Source organism: Drosophila kikkawai, chromosome 3R (genome assembly GCF_030179895.1).
Source record: "Drosophila kikkawai strain 14028-0561.14 chromosome 3R, DkikHiC1v2, whole genome shotgun sequence".
Classification (NCBI taxonomy): domain Eukaryota; kingdom Metazoa; phylum Arthropoda; class Insecta; order Diptera; family Drosophilidae; genus Drosophila; species Drosophila kikkawai.
In genome coordinates this window covers 28,489,556-28,507,670 of record NC_091731.1, presented here as the reverse complement: position 1 = coordinate 28,507,670, position 18,115 = coordinate 28,489,556, and the positions used below count along the sequence as shown (strand labels likewise).

At 42.7% G+C, this 18,115-nt stretch overlaps 3 protein-coding genes across 4 annotated transcripts; all 3 read right to left on the bottom strand.

Moving 5' to 3' along the window:
* Positions 1–8,428: 8,428 nt before the first annotated feature.
* On the bottom strand, positions 8,429–11,029 carry LOC108080984 (nose resistant to fluoxetine protein 6). Its single transcript, XM_017175910.2, has 9 exons — positions 10,759–11,029; positions 10,334–10,706; positions 10,197–10,270; positions 9,934–10,136; positions 9,768–9,880; positions 9,498–9,708; positions 9,257–9,438; positions 8,734–9,199; positions 8,429–8,667 (listed from the first exon to the last, which is right to left on the bottom strand). Exons 1-9 carry the CDS (start codon positions 11,027–11,029, stop codon positions 8,458–8,460), a joined length of 2,103 nt encoding a protein of 700 aa, XP_017031399.1. The 3' UTR covers positions 8,429–8,457.
* A 391-nt stretch (positions 11,030–11,420) lies between these two features.
* Positions 11,421–14,495, bottom strand: LOC108080934 (nose resistant to fluoxetine protein 6-like). Of its 2 annotated transcripts, XM_017175838.3 has the most exons (9): positions 14,196–14,495; positions 13,759–14,131; positions 13,630–13,703; positions 13,371–13,573; positions 13,203–13,315; positions 12,824–13,034; positions 12,590–12,771; positions 12,068–12,533; positions 11,421–12,007 (listed from the first exon to the last, which is right to left on the bottom strand). In XM_017175838.3, the coding sequence occupies exons 1-9, from the start codon at positions 14,452–14,454 to the stop codon at positions 11,828–11,830; spliced, it is 2,061 nt and encodes a 686-aa protein (XP_017031327.1). In that variant the 5' UTR covers positions 14,455–14,495; the 3' UTR covers positions 11,421–11,827. The 2 variants fall into 2 exon arrangements, with proteins under 2 accessions (XP_017031327.1, XP_070143470.1); XM_070287369.1 differs by lacking the exons at positions 13,759–14,131; positions 14,196–14,495 and having other exon boundaries at positions 13,203–13,550; positions 13,630–13,699.
* Positions 14,496–14,984: 489 nt separating this feature from the next.
* Positions 14,985–17,864, bottom strand: LOC108080895 (nose resistant to fluoxetine protein 6-like). The gene is made up of 10 exons (XM_017175797.2): positions 17,469–17,864; positions 17,043–17,409; positions 16,915–16,988; positions 16,651–16,853; positions 16,485–16,597; positions 16,216–16,426; positions 15,972–16,153; positions 15,451–15,916; positions 15,167–15,388; positions 14,985–15,112 (listed from the first exon to the last, which is right to left on the bottom strand). The coding sequence occupies exons 1-9, from the start codon at positions 17,746–17,748 to the stop codon at positions 15,167–15,169; spliced, it is 2,118 nt and encodes a 705-aa protein (XP_017031286.1). The 5' UTR covers positions 17,749–17,864; the 3' UTR covers positions 14,985–15,112.
* Between the last annotated feature and the right edge of the window lie 251 nt (positions 17,865–18,115).

Sequence of the window (18,115 nt, the reverse complement as noted above, 5' to 3'; positions counted from 1 at the left end):
AAAGCAAACAGTGTTGTCTTCTTCTTTTCCGCGCACACAGATACACGGGCAGAGATACGCAACCGGATACGGAAACGTTATCTGCAGCCAGACACACGCAAACACACACACACACACCGTACAGCAGACATTAACACCTGAAGGACCAAAGTTACTCCGGCTTCCCCGCTTGCAGAGGTGTTAAAATCGTGGTGGCCCCTTGCAGCGCCAACAAAGGAGATACAAAAAATAACGCACACATATATAGAACATAAAAGCGGCAAAGTTAAAATAACACGTACAAATTTTGTATGCAAACAAACCGCAGCACACATACTTACACCGCCCATGCCGGCTACCACACACACACACACCCACGCGTTCACACAGGCACGCACGAAATGGCGGCGAATGAAAAAATTGCGTGCAGCCTTTTAGGCGCTGGCGGCTAACGCAACTCTGCTCGCTTTTATATGCCATTGTAGCCGGCTCCTGCTGCCGCCGCCGCCGCTCTTCTTGGCCAGCATTTTGATGGCGCACTAAACTTTATGCGAGGCACATAAATAGAAATGCACGCAAAAACTTTCACAAAGCGCTAAGCGAAATAAAAACAGTGGATCCACGGGAGTGGGTTGATTTTTTGAGTTGAGGAAGCGATGGGTTAGCAAAACATAGGAGGGGGTGGTCACACGCAAATGCCCCGGGTCAGAATGGTACTCATGCGTGGCCAGCGGCAATTCAAGCGATCTGTTTACCTTCGGTAAGCCACCGCTGACCTAGCCCACCTGTTCCATTGTCCTCCACCCATCGCCAGCAACGGGTCAATCTAATCTGCCTCTGCACTTGGCCAGCTTGGCCAAGATTTATGTGTGCCTTGCATTGCATAAGCGGCGCCATTTAAATGTCTGGTCTTAACCTACATAGAGAGAATAGGATATTGGAAATGGGAGATTAAATATTCTGTTTATAAAACAAGAAAGAAAGCTAACTTTGGCCAGCCAAAGTTTGTATACCCTTGCAGGTAACAATTAAAATATATCATAACTAAGCCAAAAATGCATTAATTTCGATTCGGAAAGCAGTTTTGTGTTAGTTTTTATTCATTTAAAAAAATTGCATACCAAACTTAAAATTTTAAGATATCAAAATTTTTTGCCATTTTAATGATGTAACCCCTTATCGAATTTCGCAAAAATGGCCAAAAAATCGATTTCTTCCGGACATGTCTAGAAAGATTCCCCTGTTGATGCTGATCAAGAATATATATGGTTTATGGGGTCGGAAATGATTCCTTGACTTAGAAAATTATTATTTTGTATTATAAAATCTGATTTTTTATATTAAAAAACTTCTTGATTTTTTTTTAAATTAAAAATATCATAACTCGGCCAAAAGAACATTAATTTTAAATCGGAAAACTGTTCTGTGCAATATTTTCTACAGTTCATAAATCTGCATACTTCATTTAAAAATTTTAAAAGTTCAATTTTTTATCAAAATCCAAAATTTTAATGATGTAACCCCTTATCAAATTTCGCAAAAATGGCCAAAAAATCGATTTCTTCCGGACATGTCTAGAAAGATTCCCCTGTTGATGCTGATCAAGAATATATATGGTTTATGGGGTCGGAAATGATTCCTTGACTTATAAAATGATTATTTTGTATTATAAAATCTGATTTTTTATATTAAAAAACTTCTTGATTTTTTTAAAATTAAAAATATAATAACTCGGCCAAAAGAGCCTTAATTTTAAATCGGAAAACAGTTCTGGGCAAGATTTTCTACAGTTAATAAATCTGCATACTTCATTTAAAAATTTTGAAAATTCAATTTTTTATCAAAATCAAAAATTTTAATGATGTAACCCCTTATAAAATTTTGCAAAAATGGCCAAAAAATCGATTTCTTCCTGGCATGTCTAGAAAGATTCCCCTGTTGATCCTGATCAAGAATATATATACTTTATAGGGTCGGAAACGTCTCCTTCACTGCGTTGCAAACTTCTGACTGAAATTATAATACCCTGCAAGGGTATAAATATATTTTCAGCAATAAACTAAGGCTACATTCTAAAAAAAATATTCACCAGCTCAAGAAACCTCTCAAGCCAAGTTAAGGGATTAATATCAGGATTCTTGGACTTTCTTTTTACCGGTGTTGCCATCAGCCGTCATATGTTCGGGCTTGCCAGGAAGTGGGCGTTGCCGTGGGCGGAAGGGCGCTGCGGAGACTAAAAAAATTTATTGCCAGCGATTGCATATTTGATAAATTTAGTTTGCACTCTGTTGGGCGCGGTCAGGAGCCTCACAGCGATGGTGTTGGAAATTATGACGCGTCAATTGGCGGGAGCAAACAGGGTGGAGGTACCACCCCAAGAGCCAACTCACCTGGCCTCCGACCTTTCCCGCTACCTTCCGAAAGAGGTGCGTGCGGAAGTAGCTGACTAAATTGCAGCGGGCTGAAACAACAATTGCTTTTGATTTAAGTTGCATTAAATTAGTTTCCACACGGCGGCTGATTAATGAGTGCAGCGAACTTTCTGACAGCACCAAGTTGCTGCCGAGGAGGGGGCGTGGCAGAGGGTCCTGCCGCAGACACTTAATCAAGGGGGCAGTGCTGAAAGAAGGTGATCAGTGGGCACTTGGCAGACTGAAATTTATGACTGGCAACGGTTGAAAATTTAAGTAAATATTTTTCAGCAATTTGCCAGATTTGTTTTCAGCAACTTGGCTTGCCGCCGCCCGTAACCTTTTAAGTGGCCAGGACTGCGTGATTGGGCGAGGTCAGTCGCACAAAAAGGTTAAAACACAGTGTCCGTGCACGGCCATGCATAATTTATTACGCCACCGCCGATGCCCGTTAAAGGCGAATCAAAATGCACTTTATTGCACAACGAACGAAACGGAATGCAACAAAATAATACGGCATTGCCATTATTTTCCGTCGATTGATATGCAGAAATGAAATGACCGAATGGCTGGCCGGTCGGTCGGATCGGCGGGTGACTTGACCACTTTGGCTATTTGCATAATATTGATTCCATTTCCCAGCCTCACCAGCCGTGGAACACGGACGTAATTTCATTTCGACCTCAGCCGCCTCGCCAGCGAGTCATGCTCCGGCCACATCTTTGGCATGGACTATCCAAATAAATTTCAGACGAGCAAATTGAGTAAATGGGAATCCCATGAACCGCACGACGAGCATATGAAAGTCATGAGCTCCACAATCAGAGCCGCACTTGAGTAGCCCGGCTCGACATTATGCAAATCGAGGAACAGACGGAAACGCAGGCGGAGGCGGAGGCTGATGAACTGCCGCCTCCACTGGCGATTCCATTAGAAATGGTGGAGCCGATGTTCGGCAATTAAGAGAGCCGGCCATCGAAAAACGGAACGATAAATGCTAAAATGAGAAATGCCAATGCCAGTGCCGCAGCCAGATCCAGAGCTAAATTCAGGACACGGGTCTCCTAATGATGTTTCACTCACGAAATGTCCGAAAACCGGAATCGAGTGGGTTCGTCTTCGCATATGTCGCACGACCACGAATGATCCCAACACCCCTTTGCCAACAGAGAAAGAAATTTAACAATCTGCTTTTTAATTTAATCTTATAATCAATATTATTAATAACTTGCTAATATTAAAATTAGGATTTACTGATGTAGAATATCAGGTAAAATTAAAGAGAGCCTTAAGTTTTATATATACATTTGTCAGATATACATTTTGGTCTCAGTGTGCTACCAAACACTGGTGGCATTTGCATGCGAAACTGGCTTGTTACGTTATGAATACCAGAGCTTCGAGAGGCAGGCAGGCAGGCAGGCACTCGCTGTGACCCAACTGGAGGTCAGCTGGAAACTGCAGTGGGTTGCCTATTTACGGCCCAAATTAGCGGTCGAATGATGCACTTTGGGCCGTCGCTCCGGCTCTGACATGCCTATTCGACTGACAAGGGAGTCGAGCCTGGCGCGCGGATATTAAGCCTTTGATTGATGGCCGCGAAATGTGGTAATAGCTTTCGGCCAGCTTCGTTCAAATGGAGGATGCATTGGAGATGCATAGCGGGTGCAGTGTTTCAATTAGCCCGGCAGCCAGTGGGGGGTGAGAGGTGTCCACCCACCCTTGTTCTTGCACAAAGGCATCCACATAAAGTGGCTACAAGTATGCGGCAATTAGCATTTAACGAGCACCACATGCCAGCCACAATGGCATGACACGGCCCAGGACAAGGCAGTGTCCTCAGACACTGGGGGAGTCCTGTCGACATAATAATATACACACAACTACAACACAGTCGCACACACGTAGCTGGTGGGGAACAATGTCATCGACAAAATACAAGCCCTGCTGGGTAGTCCCTGGGCAGGAAACTCTTTTGTTGGCCCAGTCAACATTTCGGACCCCCTCTGGCTACGCCCCCATATAACCCCCGCCCGCCCACAAAAATCCTGATTACTTAACTAAATATGGCAGCTTATGGCGGGACACGGCCACTGGCCAGTGGCACTAAACTCTCTGATTTACACGATTTACATACGCTCGGCCAGAGGCGGGGCATCGGAGCGGAGTGCGAGGCTTTAATTAGCAGTCGCGGGTTTATCAGCTAGCAGCTGTCCACCTGAGTCGGAGAATATCTAATGAAGGCACCAGGACAATGGCCAGAAACATTGTTGGCAGCACAGTGAGCTCTTAAAGCTGATATCATAGGACAAACTTTAAAGGGTTCCGCGGAATAGTGCGACGCCAGTAAACAGTAAACTTTGCAAGGTGAATGGTGTCTAGCTTATAGGTGAAAACCCCAAGTGTTGCTTTGCCTACCTTCTGTAAAAACAAACTTAATTATTTTCCAAAATGGAATTCTATCGAATAAACGGAAAGGAAAACACAAAAGTATCCTAATTACGTTTTTTTGTCCCAAAAATAAAACTTTCCTTTGTGCTCTACTTGGAGGCCCTTTCCTCGCGGAGTTCATTAGCATGTCGCGTCTTCTACAATAACTCAGCCCAAAGACAGGCCAAGGCTTGGGATCCATAGTCTTATCAGTGGACTCTTATCTGGGATACATAAATTCCTGCCTCGACTTGGCGTCGGCAAAGTTTCTTGGGGTTTCATTTGGCTGGCGAAGAGGAGCAGGAGGTGCGGCTGGGACAGAGGCATCTGGAGGTGCGGGATGGGGCGCTAATTAAGACACGCAAAGTGCGGCACCAAGACAAATGGTTCCGTGGCACGTAAGCGGCGCGTCAATCTTGGCCAAGGGCCACGGAGCACGGCTCCACACTCCGCCCACGCCTCGCAGGCCCGCAGGCTCAGACATTTCGTCCAGACTTCGAACAGGTTTTGTTCTCGCAAACTTTACCACTCCCGGCTCCTCGCCGCTTCGAAGAGCACCCCCGACCGCCAAAGGTAACGCCTCGTAAAAAATGTCAATGAAGTGATTTATAAAAGAAGCCTAGACGCCGCCTCCCAAGGCCAACGCGCTAATGTGGCCGCGTTAATGAAAGTTTGCATTTCGGCAATTGTATTCATTTGGTTATCGCCGGTCAGCCTATAATCTCGGCTCAAGCATAATGTCTTTATTTTTCCTCCCAACTCTGTATTGCTGCGTGCTCCGAGCTGCACATTAAATTTTAATGCCATATTTTATCCTGCCAGAATTTACATAAATTCATTGTTGTCGGTACCAGTGTGTGTGTGTGAGTGTGTGGTGTGTGGGGGCTCTAATCAAATCAAAAGAGTGACGGCTTCTCCCTTGCCCTCCATGAATTGCTAAGCAGACATGCAAACTTCTACGGCCGAATGGCCCGGAGTTTTGACTTAAGTAAAAGTCGCTGTCTCCTTCCCACACAAATACATAAAAAAATGTTCGAGCATACAAACAAACACCCATCCAATCTTCTTGTCCATGTTTGTGCTTGTATGTGGCTAGAAAAATAGCAGCTCACGTTGCGCATACGACGCGTTGCCTGGCAGAAGTCCAACGGACCAAACAACCAGTCCCCCAACAATGGCAACAACAGTGCAGGCTCAGCAACAACCAAAACGAGCAAGAAAGCTCACATTTTCTACCTCGACTATGGGGGTACCCGGCATTTAACTCTCCAAATCATAGCGTTGCTCTTGGGGTTAATTATCTGCCAACAAGTTATCTAAAATACACTTCGTGATGTTAACATTTTTCTGATAGAATTATGGCAATCTCAACCTACACACAATACTCCCTAGTGCTTGAGGGGTATCAACAACAATAACGAGAGCCATTGCTCTTTGGGCTCCCATTGTTGTTTTCCTTTGGCTATATAGTATTTTTTCCATTTCTCCAACAACGGAAGGCGTTCCTAGGAAGGCGCATGTATAATTAGAGCTATGAAGCATGTCCGGTGAAGTTTGGCATTTAAATGCGGCAACAACAGCAACAACGGGGCAGCAGCAGAGGTAGCCAGATCGCCATTTTGCCATTGCCGACTTTCGAATTGGGCAAAGCTGGCGAGAAGGGGGATGGGCAGGGGATGGAGTAGCTAGAGCTCCCATTGTTGTTGCCTAGATATATTTTATAATGCCACAAACATGCACGACCCGAGCCCTACATGAGACTCTGTGTGCATTTCGTTTAGTTTACGTACTGCGCCTCCGCATGCAAACAGGACACGAAGGAGGTGCGGAAGCAGGAGGAGCTCGAGCAACCGGAGGAGCCGGAGGAGACCCTAACCAACCGAGTCCCGGTGATCCCCGGAGGAGGAACAGAGCGAGCGGAACAGGAACTTTGTGTGCAACTTTATCTTTTGATTTATACAATAATAAACACAAATGTGCACAAAAGTTCTTTGTACTTTGTTCTTTGCTCTCGCAAAGCGGCACAAATTCCGAAAGTTAAATCGGGAAATGTTTACATGAGCAGTTGACTCCTTGCTAATTGGTAGTCCTGTCAAAGGCTCTCCTCTCCAGGGGCTTTCCTTCTCGGAGCCCATTACTGTGGCTCTTACAAGGGCTTATGGCAAGTGACCTCCCTGTGGGTCAGCAGGGTCGCTGGACACGGCAGATCTATTAGGCGCTGGGATGTATCGAAAACGGTGGTTATACGGGGCATCTACTGTCCGGATCGATTTTCAATTGCAGGCGAACTGGAGACGGGGCCATTCAATGAATCGTAAGTTGCCCGGTCCTCCCACAGAAACAGAAGTGTGCCTTAACCCATTAAATGCAAGCAACTGCAATCGAACACGCAACCCCTCGCGCAGTCACAACACGTTAATGCAACTGAGCCGGCAGTCCAATAGTGTTGCCACCTCTGGTACTTCCTTGCCAATTTGGAAAAACAAAAATGTTGTCATTCTTTAAAAATTTAATTTAATTTACAAAAGTCGAAGAAAATTGATTGAATTCTAAAATTCAGTATGCAGATATGTAAGCCTTGGAAGAACTATCATAGACCAAAATGTTGATATCTTAAAAAATAAATTTATACAATCTTTATATAGTTAAAGTTAGCATCCTCTCTAGTTTTATTTTTTTAATTAGTTATAATTTTAATAAAGTTAAAATATACATTTGTTACGTTTTAAGAACATTTTTATAGCTCTTAGCGACTTTTTGGTTTCCTGAAACTGACAGCACTAGTGCAGCCCTGCAGAAGTCTGCTTTGCCTTGCTCTCTGTTCCTTGTTCCCTGCTCCTGGCTGACTGTTTCCTGGAGCACGATGTGGCGGCGGCGTCAACGCGGTGCACATTAAGCTTAACACCGGTTAAACGCGAGTTGCGCCGAAACGCCACTTTAAGGCGCTGCCTGTAATGGCCGCCAACTGATTCGGTATTCGCCGGAGGTGCCGCGTAATAATGTTAAATATCAGGTGCAATGCAGCTGTCCCTGCCGCAATCGAATTGGAGATGGAAGTGGAAATGGCAGTGGCAGCTCCAGTGCAATTGAAGGGGGAACTGGAAGTTGAAACCGGAGTCGGAGCGCACCAGCAGGTACTAATTAAGTTGCCCGGGAGCCGCGTAACTGCCATAAAATATGCGCAGTGGGAATTCGAATTCGGATCCGGATCCGGATCGGTTTGTCGGCCGGCAGACACTCATTCTCATCGCAGTGCAACGGCTGTGGCAGCGGCAGGGTAGTGGCAGTGGCAGTTGCAGTTGCAACGCCGGTGGCAGTGGCACGTAGTTTATGGCGTCGGGCTAAGCGAAGTCGACGCGAGTCAAGAAGTTCCCCATTTGTTTCAAGCCTTAAATTTCCACGGGACATGCAACCAGAAAGTGACGAGGAAGGGAATTCTATGTGGTGGGTGCTCCACCAGCAGCCGGAAGCGTAAAAGTGCATAGATAAATGTCTTACTCAGTCAGGACCAGGGCCAACATGGAGCTACTAACTGGCCATAGACGACCACAGGGTGTTGGGGATTACAAAAGAATACTCATTAAGGACCTACAATAGATTACATATATTTACATTCTTGGTACATTTTGGGAATATTTTAATCGGCAGGGGTTTTGTTAGAAGTTCCACTTTCTTCTATTTCATTTCGATGAGCTTCAACTACATCTGACTTTTCATTGATGACAGCACTGACCTTAGATTTTGGCCTAAGGAAAATGTCAAGTCCACTAAACGGCGCCTCTATGATCAGGTGCATAAAATAGGAGAACAGCAATGTGACCCCAAAACACGACCAGAAGGAGAGCATCTAAACAAAATATATATTGGAAATAAAGAACCAAGACTCACATTTTCGATAATTGTTAAAGCTTACCACTCTGTAGTCCGAAAAGTAGGAATTCGTCCGGACACTTCTAATGTTTATTTCCTGGAAGAACATGTGCCACATATACACGGAGTAGGAGAGTCTTGATAGGGGCTGCCACAGCGGAGAGGAGAGGAAACTGTTGGCCATTCCCCCGTATCCTTGCATACAGGCAAAGACTACCCAGCAGAGAGCTAAAGGCCAACCCACTCGGGTGAGGGTGTAGTAGAAGGACTCAGCCAAGGTAGACAGAGGAGGACCACTCCATTTTGCATCCGGATACAGGGCGAATATCGATGTGAAGATCATGGCCAGGCAGAGAATCCATCCCGACCACACGGCTATCCTGCTCAACCGGAACTTCTTTCCCCTATTTAAGTACAGGAAATATCCGAACAAGAATCCAATCAGCCAAGGAGCCGCGTGTGTGTGGGTGGCCAAGTACAACTTTCTTGTTGCCTCGGAATTGGTGTTCCTATAAAAAAAAAAGGTTTTTCATATATAGAAAGGTAAACTTGTTTGTGAAACTTACTTTATCAGCATCGAATAGTTGTTGACCATCATAGTGGCAAAGAGGCAGCCAGAGAACAGAACTATTAGGACGAATATTCCAGCTGCTGCCTTCTTGCCCCATTTGTAGAGAGATATCAGCAGGATCGGAGAGAGGATGAACAACTGCATATCCACTGACAGGTACCAAGTATGTCCAGGACACTGAAAGCAATCATTCAGTTTTATTTATTTTATTAAGATTAATATACCCATGGACTTACGGCATTTTCCATGTAGTTGTTCACAAAAAGCAAAGTCCAATACCAGGTGCTCTCGCAAACCGATGTCCCCATGTATCCGCCGGAGAACATCGGTCCACCCGATACTATGCGCATGAGTCTTATGTAAACCAGAATCGCTATCGCCAGAACAGGAAGGATGCGCATCAAGCGATGCAGGTACATCAGTGGCACATTCAACTTCCCCTCGGTTCTGTGGAGTTTCTGGCTATAAATCAAATTTTCAATTGTTAAATAGCGCAGTTTTCTTACTTATCCATTGACCGTAAGGCAATCAACGACACCAACATGCCGCCGAGGAAGAAGAAAGAGTCTACTGAGAAGAAACCGTGGACAATAAAACTGGCATATGGTGATTCAGACCACTAAAAAAGCAACAAATTAATATATCTTTTTGCATTTTAAATAGAAAACTTACCGATAAATAGTGAAAAATATTCAGGTTTGCTCCCATAGTATATATAGTGTATTGATGGCAGTAGACCACCCAGATTAGTGATAAGCACCGAATTCCGTGAAGACAATCGATTACATTGGGGTTGCTCTTGTTCTCCATGACGCGGAAGAGAGCCCGGGAGTTGGCCCTGGCCGAGAACACCTTCACAATTGGGGGAAGCTTATCTGAAATTTAAGAATTATTGTGAAATATTCAGGAAAAAAAAAGCTTGTTGATTAACTCACCTTGGTCTTCACAGAAAAAGTAGTCGTATAGCGTAAAAATAGCCACAATAGCAGCCATCAGTGATAAGATCACCCTATAATCGGAAGGTGTTGTTAGTATGTTTCATTTCCATTGTTTGAAGTAAAGTTATTCTTACACTGTGAAAATGGTAAGTCCATCCCAAGGTTCAGGTTCATCTGTCTGGCAGCTGCTCTCGACTATACTCATACTGCTGCTGGGAATAGTTGAGTTCAGGAACTGCTTCATCAGTTGCCCCAAGAACGTGTTCATGTGAGCAGCCGAGCAGGAGGCGGGAAAACAAGTGGCAGTCTTAACTGACAAGGTCCCAACAATTGAATTATCGAGTCCTAGCATTTTTCCGGGAGAAACCGAGAGGAAGCAGTACTTGCCCCGGATGGTTCTCCCTAGGCTGACCTCTTTTCTTATATTCAGGCACTCGTCAAAGTTTCCCAGGTCGTATACGTTACCAGTAAGGAATCCCGAGGGTATAGAGCCCCACGAATCGATCACTGTCATGATCAGATTTGTAAGATGAGTATTTCTTGAAATATTATTACTTACTTTTTAAGGCCCAATATTGTCCAGCCTTGAGGGCCGTCATGAACTGAGTCCAATCGCTGAGGCACAGTAAATCCTCCTGAGTTGGCAGTCTGGGCTGTTGAAGTCCAAAATCAGGGGTTGTGTCATTCAGGACTTGCTCAGCAAACATAAATCCTAATGATCTGAGCTGTTTGATATGCTGAAAGTCCTGCAGGACACCGGTATCCTTTGGCTCTGCGGCGGCAAAGCGAATAAGTCCGCAGACAAAAATTAACGCGACTATGTTGGCCATGCTAGCTCAACTTGATTTGATGTTTGCTGTCATTTTCAACCGTCTTTTATATGCGAATTAGCTTGCGATAAGCACCTTCTACGAAATTTATTGAACCTTGTGTAGTGATTCACAAACATTGCCTGATAGAGTAATCTTTTTATTTGTTAATCAGTGCCTAGTTAATTGGTCTATCTACCAAAATGTTGTGTTTATATTCTTACCTTATATGTCGAAATTTATTGGGTTTTAATCGAACTTAAAGTAGTTCAAATTTGATGTCTGCAGGCAATGCTGATGATATTTATATACATAGTTGCGAAGAGTTATAGTTTTGCATTTAAGATTGATTCTGCGTAAATGTGCCCTAAATAAAAAGGTACAAAAAAATTATAAATAAGGAAATTATGGATGGTTTTAATATTAAATGATTTATTATTTATATATATTTTAAACCATATATATTCTTGATCATCAGGTGAGACTTGGAGGCTTAACTCTGTTGTTTTTATTAAGAATATGTCTTCGCTTCACTCGATTTCTTTTGAAGTTTTATATGTTCAAGTCCACTGATAGGCGCCTCAACGATAAGGTGCATTACATAGGAAAACAATAAAGTAGCACCAAAAGCCTACGTTTGGTCTACTTATAATAGTTTCACATAAAGTCGATAATCTTCATAATTGTAATGATAATCATTTCATAAAACTCTTACTCTCAAAAGATTTAGATTAACACAAAGTTTTCACAAAACTTGTAAGACTTGTAAGCAAATAGGATATTTAAAGATTATTACTTTTGCCCTAAGCCTAATTATATTTAAGTATTAAGCTCAAAATCACAATTACTTTCCGGCTGTTTGTGGACTGACTTTGTTTTAGATTCCATATTCCTTGGCCTTATAAAATTGTCGAAGCCAGCGAAAGGCGCCTCAATGATAAGATACATAACGTAGGAAAGCAACACTGTGAAACCAAAACACGACCAAAATTTACACATCTGCAAATAAAAAATAAATCTCAATATTTCACTTGATCTATTTAATATTCATAAACAAACCTGGCTATAATCCGAGAAATAAGAGATGGTCCTAGCACTTTTTGCGTTTATCTCCAAAAATAAAATGTGCCATATGTAGACGGAAAATGATAGCCTCGAAAGCGGTTGCCACAATGGAGAGGAGAGGAAGCTATTGGCCAGTCCCCCGTATCCTTGCATGCAGGCGAAGACCACCCAGCAGAGAGCCACTGGCCAAGCAAGTCGGGTGAGTGTGTAGTAGAAGGACTCCGCCAGAGTTGACAGCGGTGAAGCACTCCACTTTTCATCCCAAAAGAGGGCAAAAATTGAGGTGAAGATCATGGCCAGGCAGAGAATCCATCCCGACCACACAGATACCCTGCTCAGTTGGAACTTCTTATTTGTATTCAAATGCAGGAAGTATCCAAATAAGAATCCAATCAGCCAGGGAGTGGCGTGAGTGTGGGTGGCAAAATACACCTTCATAACTCCTGCTCTGCTGATTTTCCTAAATTAAAATTTTTTTAGAATATTTATAGAGGTGCAAACATAAAAGTTATTTACTTAAACAACATTGAGTAGTTGTTTGCCAGCATCGTGGCAAAGAGGCAGCCCGAAAGCAGGACTATGAGTATTACTATTCCAGCAGCAGCCTTCTTGCCCCATTTATAGAGAGAGATCAGGAGGATAGGGGATAATAGGAATAACTGCATGTCTACGGATAAGTACCACGTATGAACGAGACACTGCAACATAATAAATTAGTAGCTAAATTGTGTTCGATAAAGCATAACTTACCCTTCTCTTCTTAAAGTTATTTAGGAATAACACTGTCCAGTACCATTCACTCTCACAAGCTTCCCTTCCACTAAATCCACCTCCGAATAGTGGTCCTCCTGATATAATTGGTATCAGTTTGACATAGACAAGTATCGATATAGCCAGAAGAGGAAGGATGCGGATCAATCGATGCAGGTATATTAATGGCACGTTTAACTTGCCTTTGGTTCTGTAGATTTAATCATATTAGCTAGATTTTAGATTTTTCAAGTATACGAATATGAAATTAAAATGTAAAGGTCTACAGACTTACACATACCGAAGTTAGTTTCCTTTCTCATTACAAATTCAATAAACAGATCATCGCTTTAAATAAGATTTTTGTAGAGACTTTTACCTGACCATTAAGCGCAGCGATATCAAGGCCACCAGCAGGCCGCCGAGGAAGAAGAAAGAGTCCACTGAGAAAATCGCATGACCAATAAAACTTGTAAACGGTTTCTCAGCCCACTATAAAATCTGCAAGATAAGCCTTTATGCATAATGGTAAATATTTTTAAATTACCTCTATAGTGTAGGATGCATTAATATTCGCATCGGCAAGAGATATAAAGTACTGATGACAGAAAACGACCCATATGAGAGTCAAGCACCGAATTCCATGAAGGCAGTCTATAACATTCGGGCTGGAATTATTCTTGACGATGTGGAAAAGTACTCGCGAATTTGCTCTGGCTGAAAAAACCTTTGCAATCGTAGGAAGTTGACCTTAAAGACATATTAAATACTGAAATCAAAGATGAAAACTTTTGCAGCCTACTAACTTGGATTCTCACACAGACAGTAATCGTACAACGTAAAGAGAGCCACGAGAAAACTCATCAGGCATAAAATTATTCTGAAATCCGTAAGTAGGTAAATTTTTCACTAATTTTTATGCATAATAAACTTACACTGTAATAATTGTGAGACCATCCCACGGTTTATTTTGGCTCCACTGACAACTGCTTTCACTGATTCTCATTTCCAAGTTGGGAATAGTTAGGTTTAGGACCTTACTTAAAAGTTGTCCTAAAATGGCGTCCATCTGAGCTGCCGAACAGGAGGCAGGAAAGCAAGTGGCCGTATTGAACTTTAGGGGTTCAGCCAGTGAATGCTCGAGTCCGAGCACTTTTCCGTGGGAAACTGTGAGAAAGCAGTACTTGCCACTTATAGTTCTAGTCTGGTTGATCTCCTCTCTGACGCTTAGGCACTCGTCAAAGTTTCCCAGGTCATACAAGTTGCCGGTCAGGAGACCCGAAGGAATGGAGCCCCAGGCATCGATCACTGATACAAGACAGATTTGAAATGTAAATGTAAAATGTAAATTTACAATAAACGACTCTCTTACTCTTTAAGGCCCAATATTGCCCACTTTGAAGTCCCGTTGCCAGCTTATCTATGTCACTGTGGCATTTCTGATCCCCTTCGCCTGACACGTAATCGGTACTATTCCTTGTTAAATCTATGAAGAGTTCAGCAAACTGAAGACCCAAAGATCTGAGCTGCTTGATCCTCTTGAATTCCCGCAGAACATCTCCTTCCTGGGGCTTTGCGCTGCTGATGAGAACAAGGCCGCAGAGGAAAATAAACCCGACTGAGTGGGCCATGCCAGCTCAAAGCGTTTTAGCGGCTTGAGGTTAAACTCAAGCTCTCTTATATTCGAAGAAGGTTTAAATAAGCGCCAGTTATATGAACAAGTAAGATGAAAAGTTGAGCACTAAAGAGAGACAAATTACGGGCAAGTAGAAGCTTTTCAAGCTGTCTAAAAGGTAATAATTTGTATTGGTATCAGTTAAATGGCCTTAAGCAATTAGACTGCTTAGCTTCGTATATTTATAGAATTATCTCTATGCCTAGTGCGATAATAATCATTTGAGAAATGTTGTGGTATTTTAATTAGATGCATAGCACTTAATGGTATCAGTCGGGTCGAAGCTAAGCGGGAAGCTAAATCAATTCCATAACCTACCTCATATGATCCGGCATAAGTTGTTTGATTCCGGTTTATTTCACCATTATCTTTTAATTAATATATATAATAAATTTAATGCATTTAAATGACGACTTTTAAATTGAGTTTTACAACTATATAAACTATATATATAAACTAAAGTAAAAACCACGAAGCTATGATACTGGTTATATAAAGTTTATTCATACCGTTAAAATCACAATAAATCAAGCAGTAAATCTGTCAGCATATTTAATAAGAACCACATTTCGCATTAACACACTCTAAACATCTCCTCTAGTTAGTGAGGCTTACTAAGCTGGCCGAAGAAAAAGGTTAATTATTATACATAAAAAAAAACTTTTTACCTAATCAGATGTTATTGTTTCCGCTACACTCTGCTGACTAATCATGCTGTCATCCTTTTGGTTCTTATCTGCCTTGTCCAAATCCGGCTTTACCTGGCTGACTGTTTTAGCTTTTGGACGCCGCAAAAAATAAGGTAAGCCGCCAAAGGGCGCCTCAATTAGCAAATACATCATATAGGAGAGCAACAGGGTAACGCCAAGAGTCGACCAAAATTTAAGCATCTGCGGGAAGAAATTACTGAATTATATTTTTAAGACACACTACCTTGCATAAGTAAACCTACCACTTGGTAATCGGAGAAGTACGAATTCGTCCTAGCACTTCTGGTGTTTATCTCTTGAATGAACTTGTGCCACATATAAACTGAATAGGAGAGCCTGGAGAGAGGCTGCCAGAGCGGGGAGGAAAGGAAGCTGTTGGCCAGTCCCCCGTATCCCTGCATGCAGGCGAAGACCACCCAGCAGAGGGCGAGTGGCCAACCCACTCGGGTGAGGGTGTAGTAGAAGGACTCCGCCAGGGTTGACAAGGGTGGAGCACTCGACTGGGCTGCCGGATACAGAGCAAAGATCGAGGTAAAGATCATGGCCAGGCAGAGAATCCATCCGGACCACACGGATACCCTTTTCAAATGAAACACTCTGCCCCTAGTCAAGTACAGGAAGTAGCCGAAGAGAAAGCCGATCAGCCAGGGCGTTGCATGTGTGTGGGTGGCAGAATACATTTTGTTCATTGCCTCTTGACTGAAAGTCCTGTGACAAAAGTTGTTTTAATAAGCAAGCTATCTTGTTTACTAAGGATACTTACTTCATCAGCATTGAGTAATTGTTGACCATCATGGTGGCAAAAAGGCAGCCAGAGAGTAGAACTATGAGGACGAATATTCCTGCAGTCGCCTTCTTGCCCCATTTGTAAAGAGCGATCAGCATGATTGGAGATAAGATAAACATCTGCATATCCACCGACAAATACCAAGTATGGCTAAGGCACTGAAATATAAAAAAATTATATATATTTAATCATTAGCTGATCAATATAATCTGGTTTCTACCTCTTCATTTTTGTAGTTATTTAAAAATAATAATGTCCAGTACCAGCCGCTTTCACATGCCGCTTTTCCACTATAACCGTCTTGCAGAAGAGGTCCGTCTGTCACAACAGTCATGAGCTTGGTGTAGACCAGAATGGCCACGGCTAAGAGGGGAAAGATGCGGAACAAGCGGTACAGATACATCATGGGCACATTAAGCTTTCCATTGGTTCTGCAGATACTCAAAAAAAATTATTATTATTGAAAGGAAAATAATATTGAACACTTACTTTTCCATTGATCGTAAGGCAATCAAGGAGACCAGCAAGCCGCCAAGGAAGAAAAACGAATCCACTGAGAAAAACCCGTGAGCAATAAAGCTGGTAAATGGGAGTTCAAGCCACTAAAAAATTAAACTCATCAAATTACTATTGGAATAAAATTGTAATTGCCTACCTTTATCAATTGAAATTCATTTATATTGGCTGCTATCACTGTGAATTTGTATTCATGAGAAAAAACCACCCAGAAAAGGGACATGCACCTTATTCCATGAAGACACTCGATTACATTGGGGTTCCTGTTGTTCTCTACAACGCGGAATAGCGATCGAGAGTTGGCCCTCGCCGAGAATACAGTCACTAACACAGGAGGCTTATCTGGAAGTTGTCGGTTATTGTGATTTTTTAAATGTAAACAAGTTGCTGCCGATTAGCCAACCTTGGTTCTCGCATAGAAAGAAGTCGTACAGCGTGATGAGACCCACGATAAAGCCCATCAGGGAGAGAAAAGCTCTGTAATCGGAGGAAGTTAATCAAGTGTCATTATTTTAATAAATCCTCACATACACTGTGAAAATGGTGAGTCCATCCCAGGATTCACTTTCACTCGTTTGGCAACTGCTTTCGCTTATACTCATTACAGTGATACTTGAGTTCACCAACTGATTCATCACCTGTCCCACGAGGGTGTTCAAGTGAGCAGCCGAGCAGGAGGCTGGAAAACAAGTGGCAGTCTTTATGGAGAAGAATCCACTTAGCGAATCATCAACTCCGAGAGCTTTCCCTAGTGGAGCTGAGAGGAAACAGTACTTTCCACGGATAGTTCTGGCTGCACTGATCTCCTTTCTGACATTCACGCACTCGTCAAAGTTTCCCAGATCGTATGAGTTGCCAGTCAGGAGTCCCGAAGGAATGGCGCCCCACGCGTCGATCACTGTCATAATAAATAACGTCAAGTGTTTTTTATATTAGTTTACCATAGGAATTGCTTACTCTTCAGGGCCCAATATTCTCCAGTTTTGAGTGCGGTCAAGAACTGAGTCATATCGCTGAGGCACAGCAGATCCTCTTGAGTGGGCACTTTTGGGCCAATGATGTCTGAGGCATTGATAGGTCTGTCCTTTAAGAGTTTTACAAACTCTAATCCAACCAAGCCCGGTTGCCTGACACTCTGGAAATCGTGCAGCACATCTGCGTCCGTCAATTGTGCGGCACTGATGAGGGCAAGTCCACAGAGGAGTTCCCAGGAAAGTACCCAGACTGTTGCTGCCATGATAGAACCTCAACTCGTTTTGATATTTTCCGATCAAGCTCAAAGCCTTTATAGGCAAATTACCAAGCGATAAGCGATTTTAACGAAATCTAATTCCGAACATCACCTTCGGAAGCCGTTATGTGTCAATTAACTGGCGATAAGTACGTTCTATGAATCATATAGTATATTATATAGATTAACTCATGGAGTGCAAGGGTATACAAACAAAATGTATGCCATAAATATAATACAAATTTATTAAACCCATCAACGTTTTTAATACTACTTTGCATTAAATCAACTTTACATATTGAAATAAACTTTGTTTTTTTTTTTTTTTTTTTGAAGCTAATAGAATTATGTTACGTTTATTACGGAGATAGCA

Excerpts from the sequence above, each read along its gene's own strand:
- LOC108080984 (XM_017175910.2), bottom strand. The coding sequence starts at position 11,029 with ATGGCCAACATAGTCGCGTTAATTTTTGTCTGCGGACTTATTCGCTTT. Across the intron at positions 10,707-10,758 it reads ACAATATTGGGCCTTAAAAA|TGATCGATTCGTGGGGCTCT; the intron begins GTAAGTAATAAT and ends TGATCATGACAG. Across the intron at positions 9,200-9,256 it reads AACTATTCGATGCTGATAAA|GAACACCAATTCCGAGGCAA; the intron begins GTAAGTTTCACA and ends TTTTTTTTATAG.
- LOC108080895 (XM_017175797.2), bottom strand. The coding sequence starts at position 17,748 with ATGGCAGCAACAGTCTGGGTACTTTCCTGGGAACTCCTCTGTGGACTT. Across the intron at positions 16,427-16,484 it reads GCCTTACGATCAATGGAAAA|AACCAATGGAAAGCTTAATG; the intron begins GTAAGTGTTCAA and ends GAGTATCTGCAG. Across the intron at positions 15,917-15,971 it reads AATTACTCAATGCTGATGAA|GACTTTCAGTCAAGAGGCAA; the intron begins GTAAGTATCCTT and ends CTTTTGTCACAG.
- LOC108080934 (XM_017175838.3), bottom strand. The coding sequence starts at position 14,454 with ATGGCCCACTCAGTCGGGTTTATTTTCCTCTGCGGCCTTGTTCTCATC. Across the intron at positions 13,574-13,629 it reads CTGTCTGTGTGAGAATCCAA|GTCAACTTCCTACGATTGCA; the intron begins GTTAGTAGGCTG and ends TATGTCTTTAAG. Across the intron at positions 12,534-12,589 it reads AACTACTCAATGTTGTTTAA|GAAAATCAGCAGAGCAGGAG; the intron begins GTAAATAACTTT and ends ATTTTAATTTAG.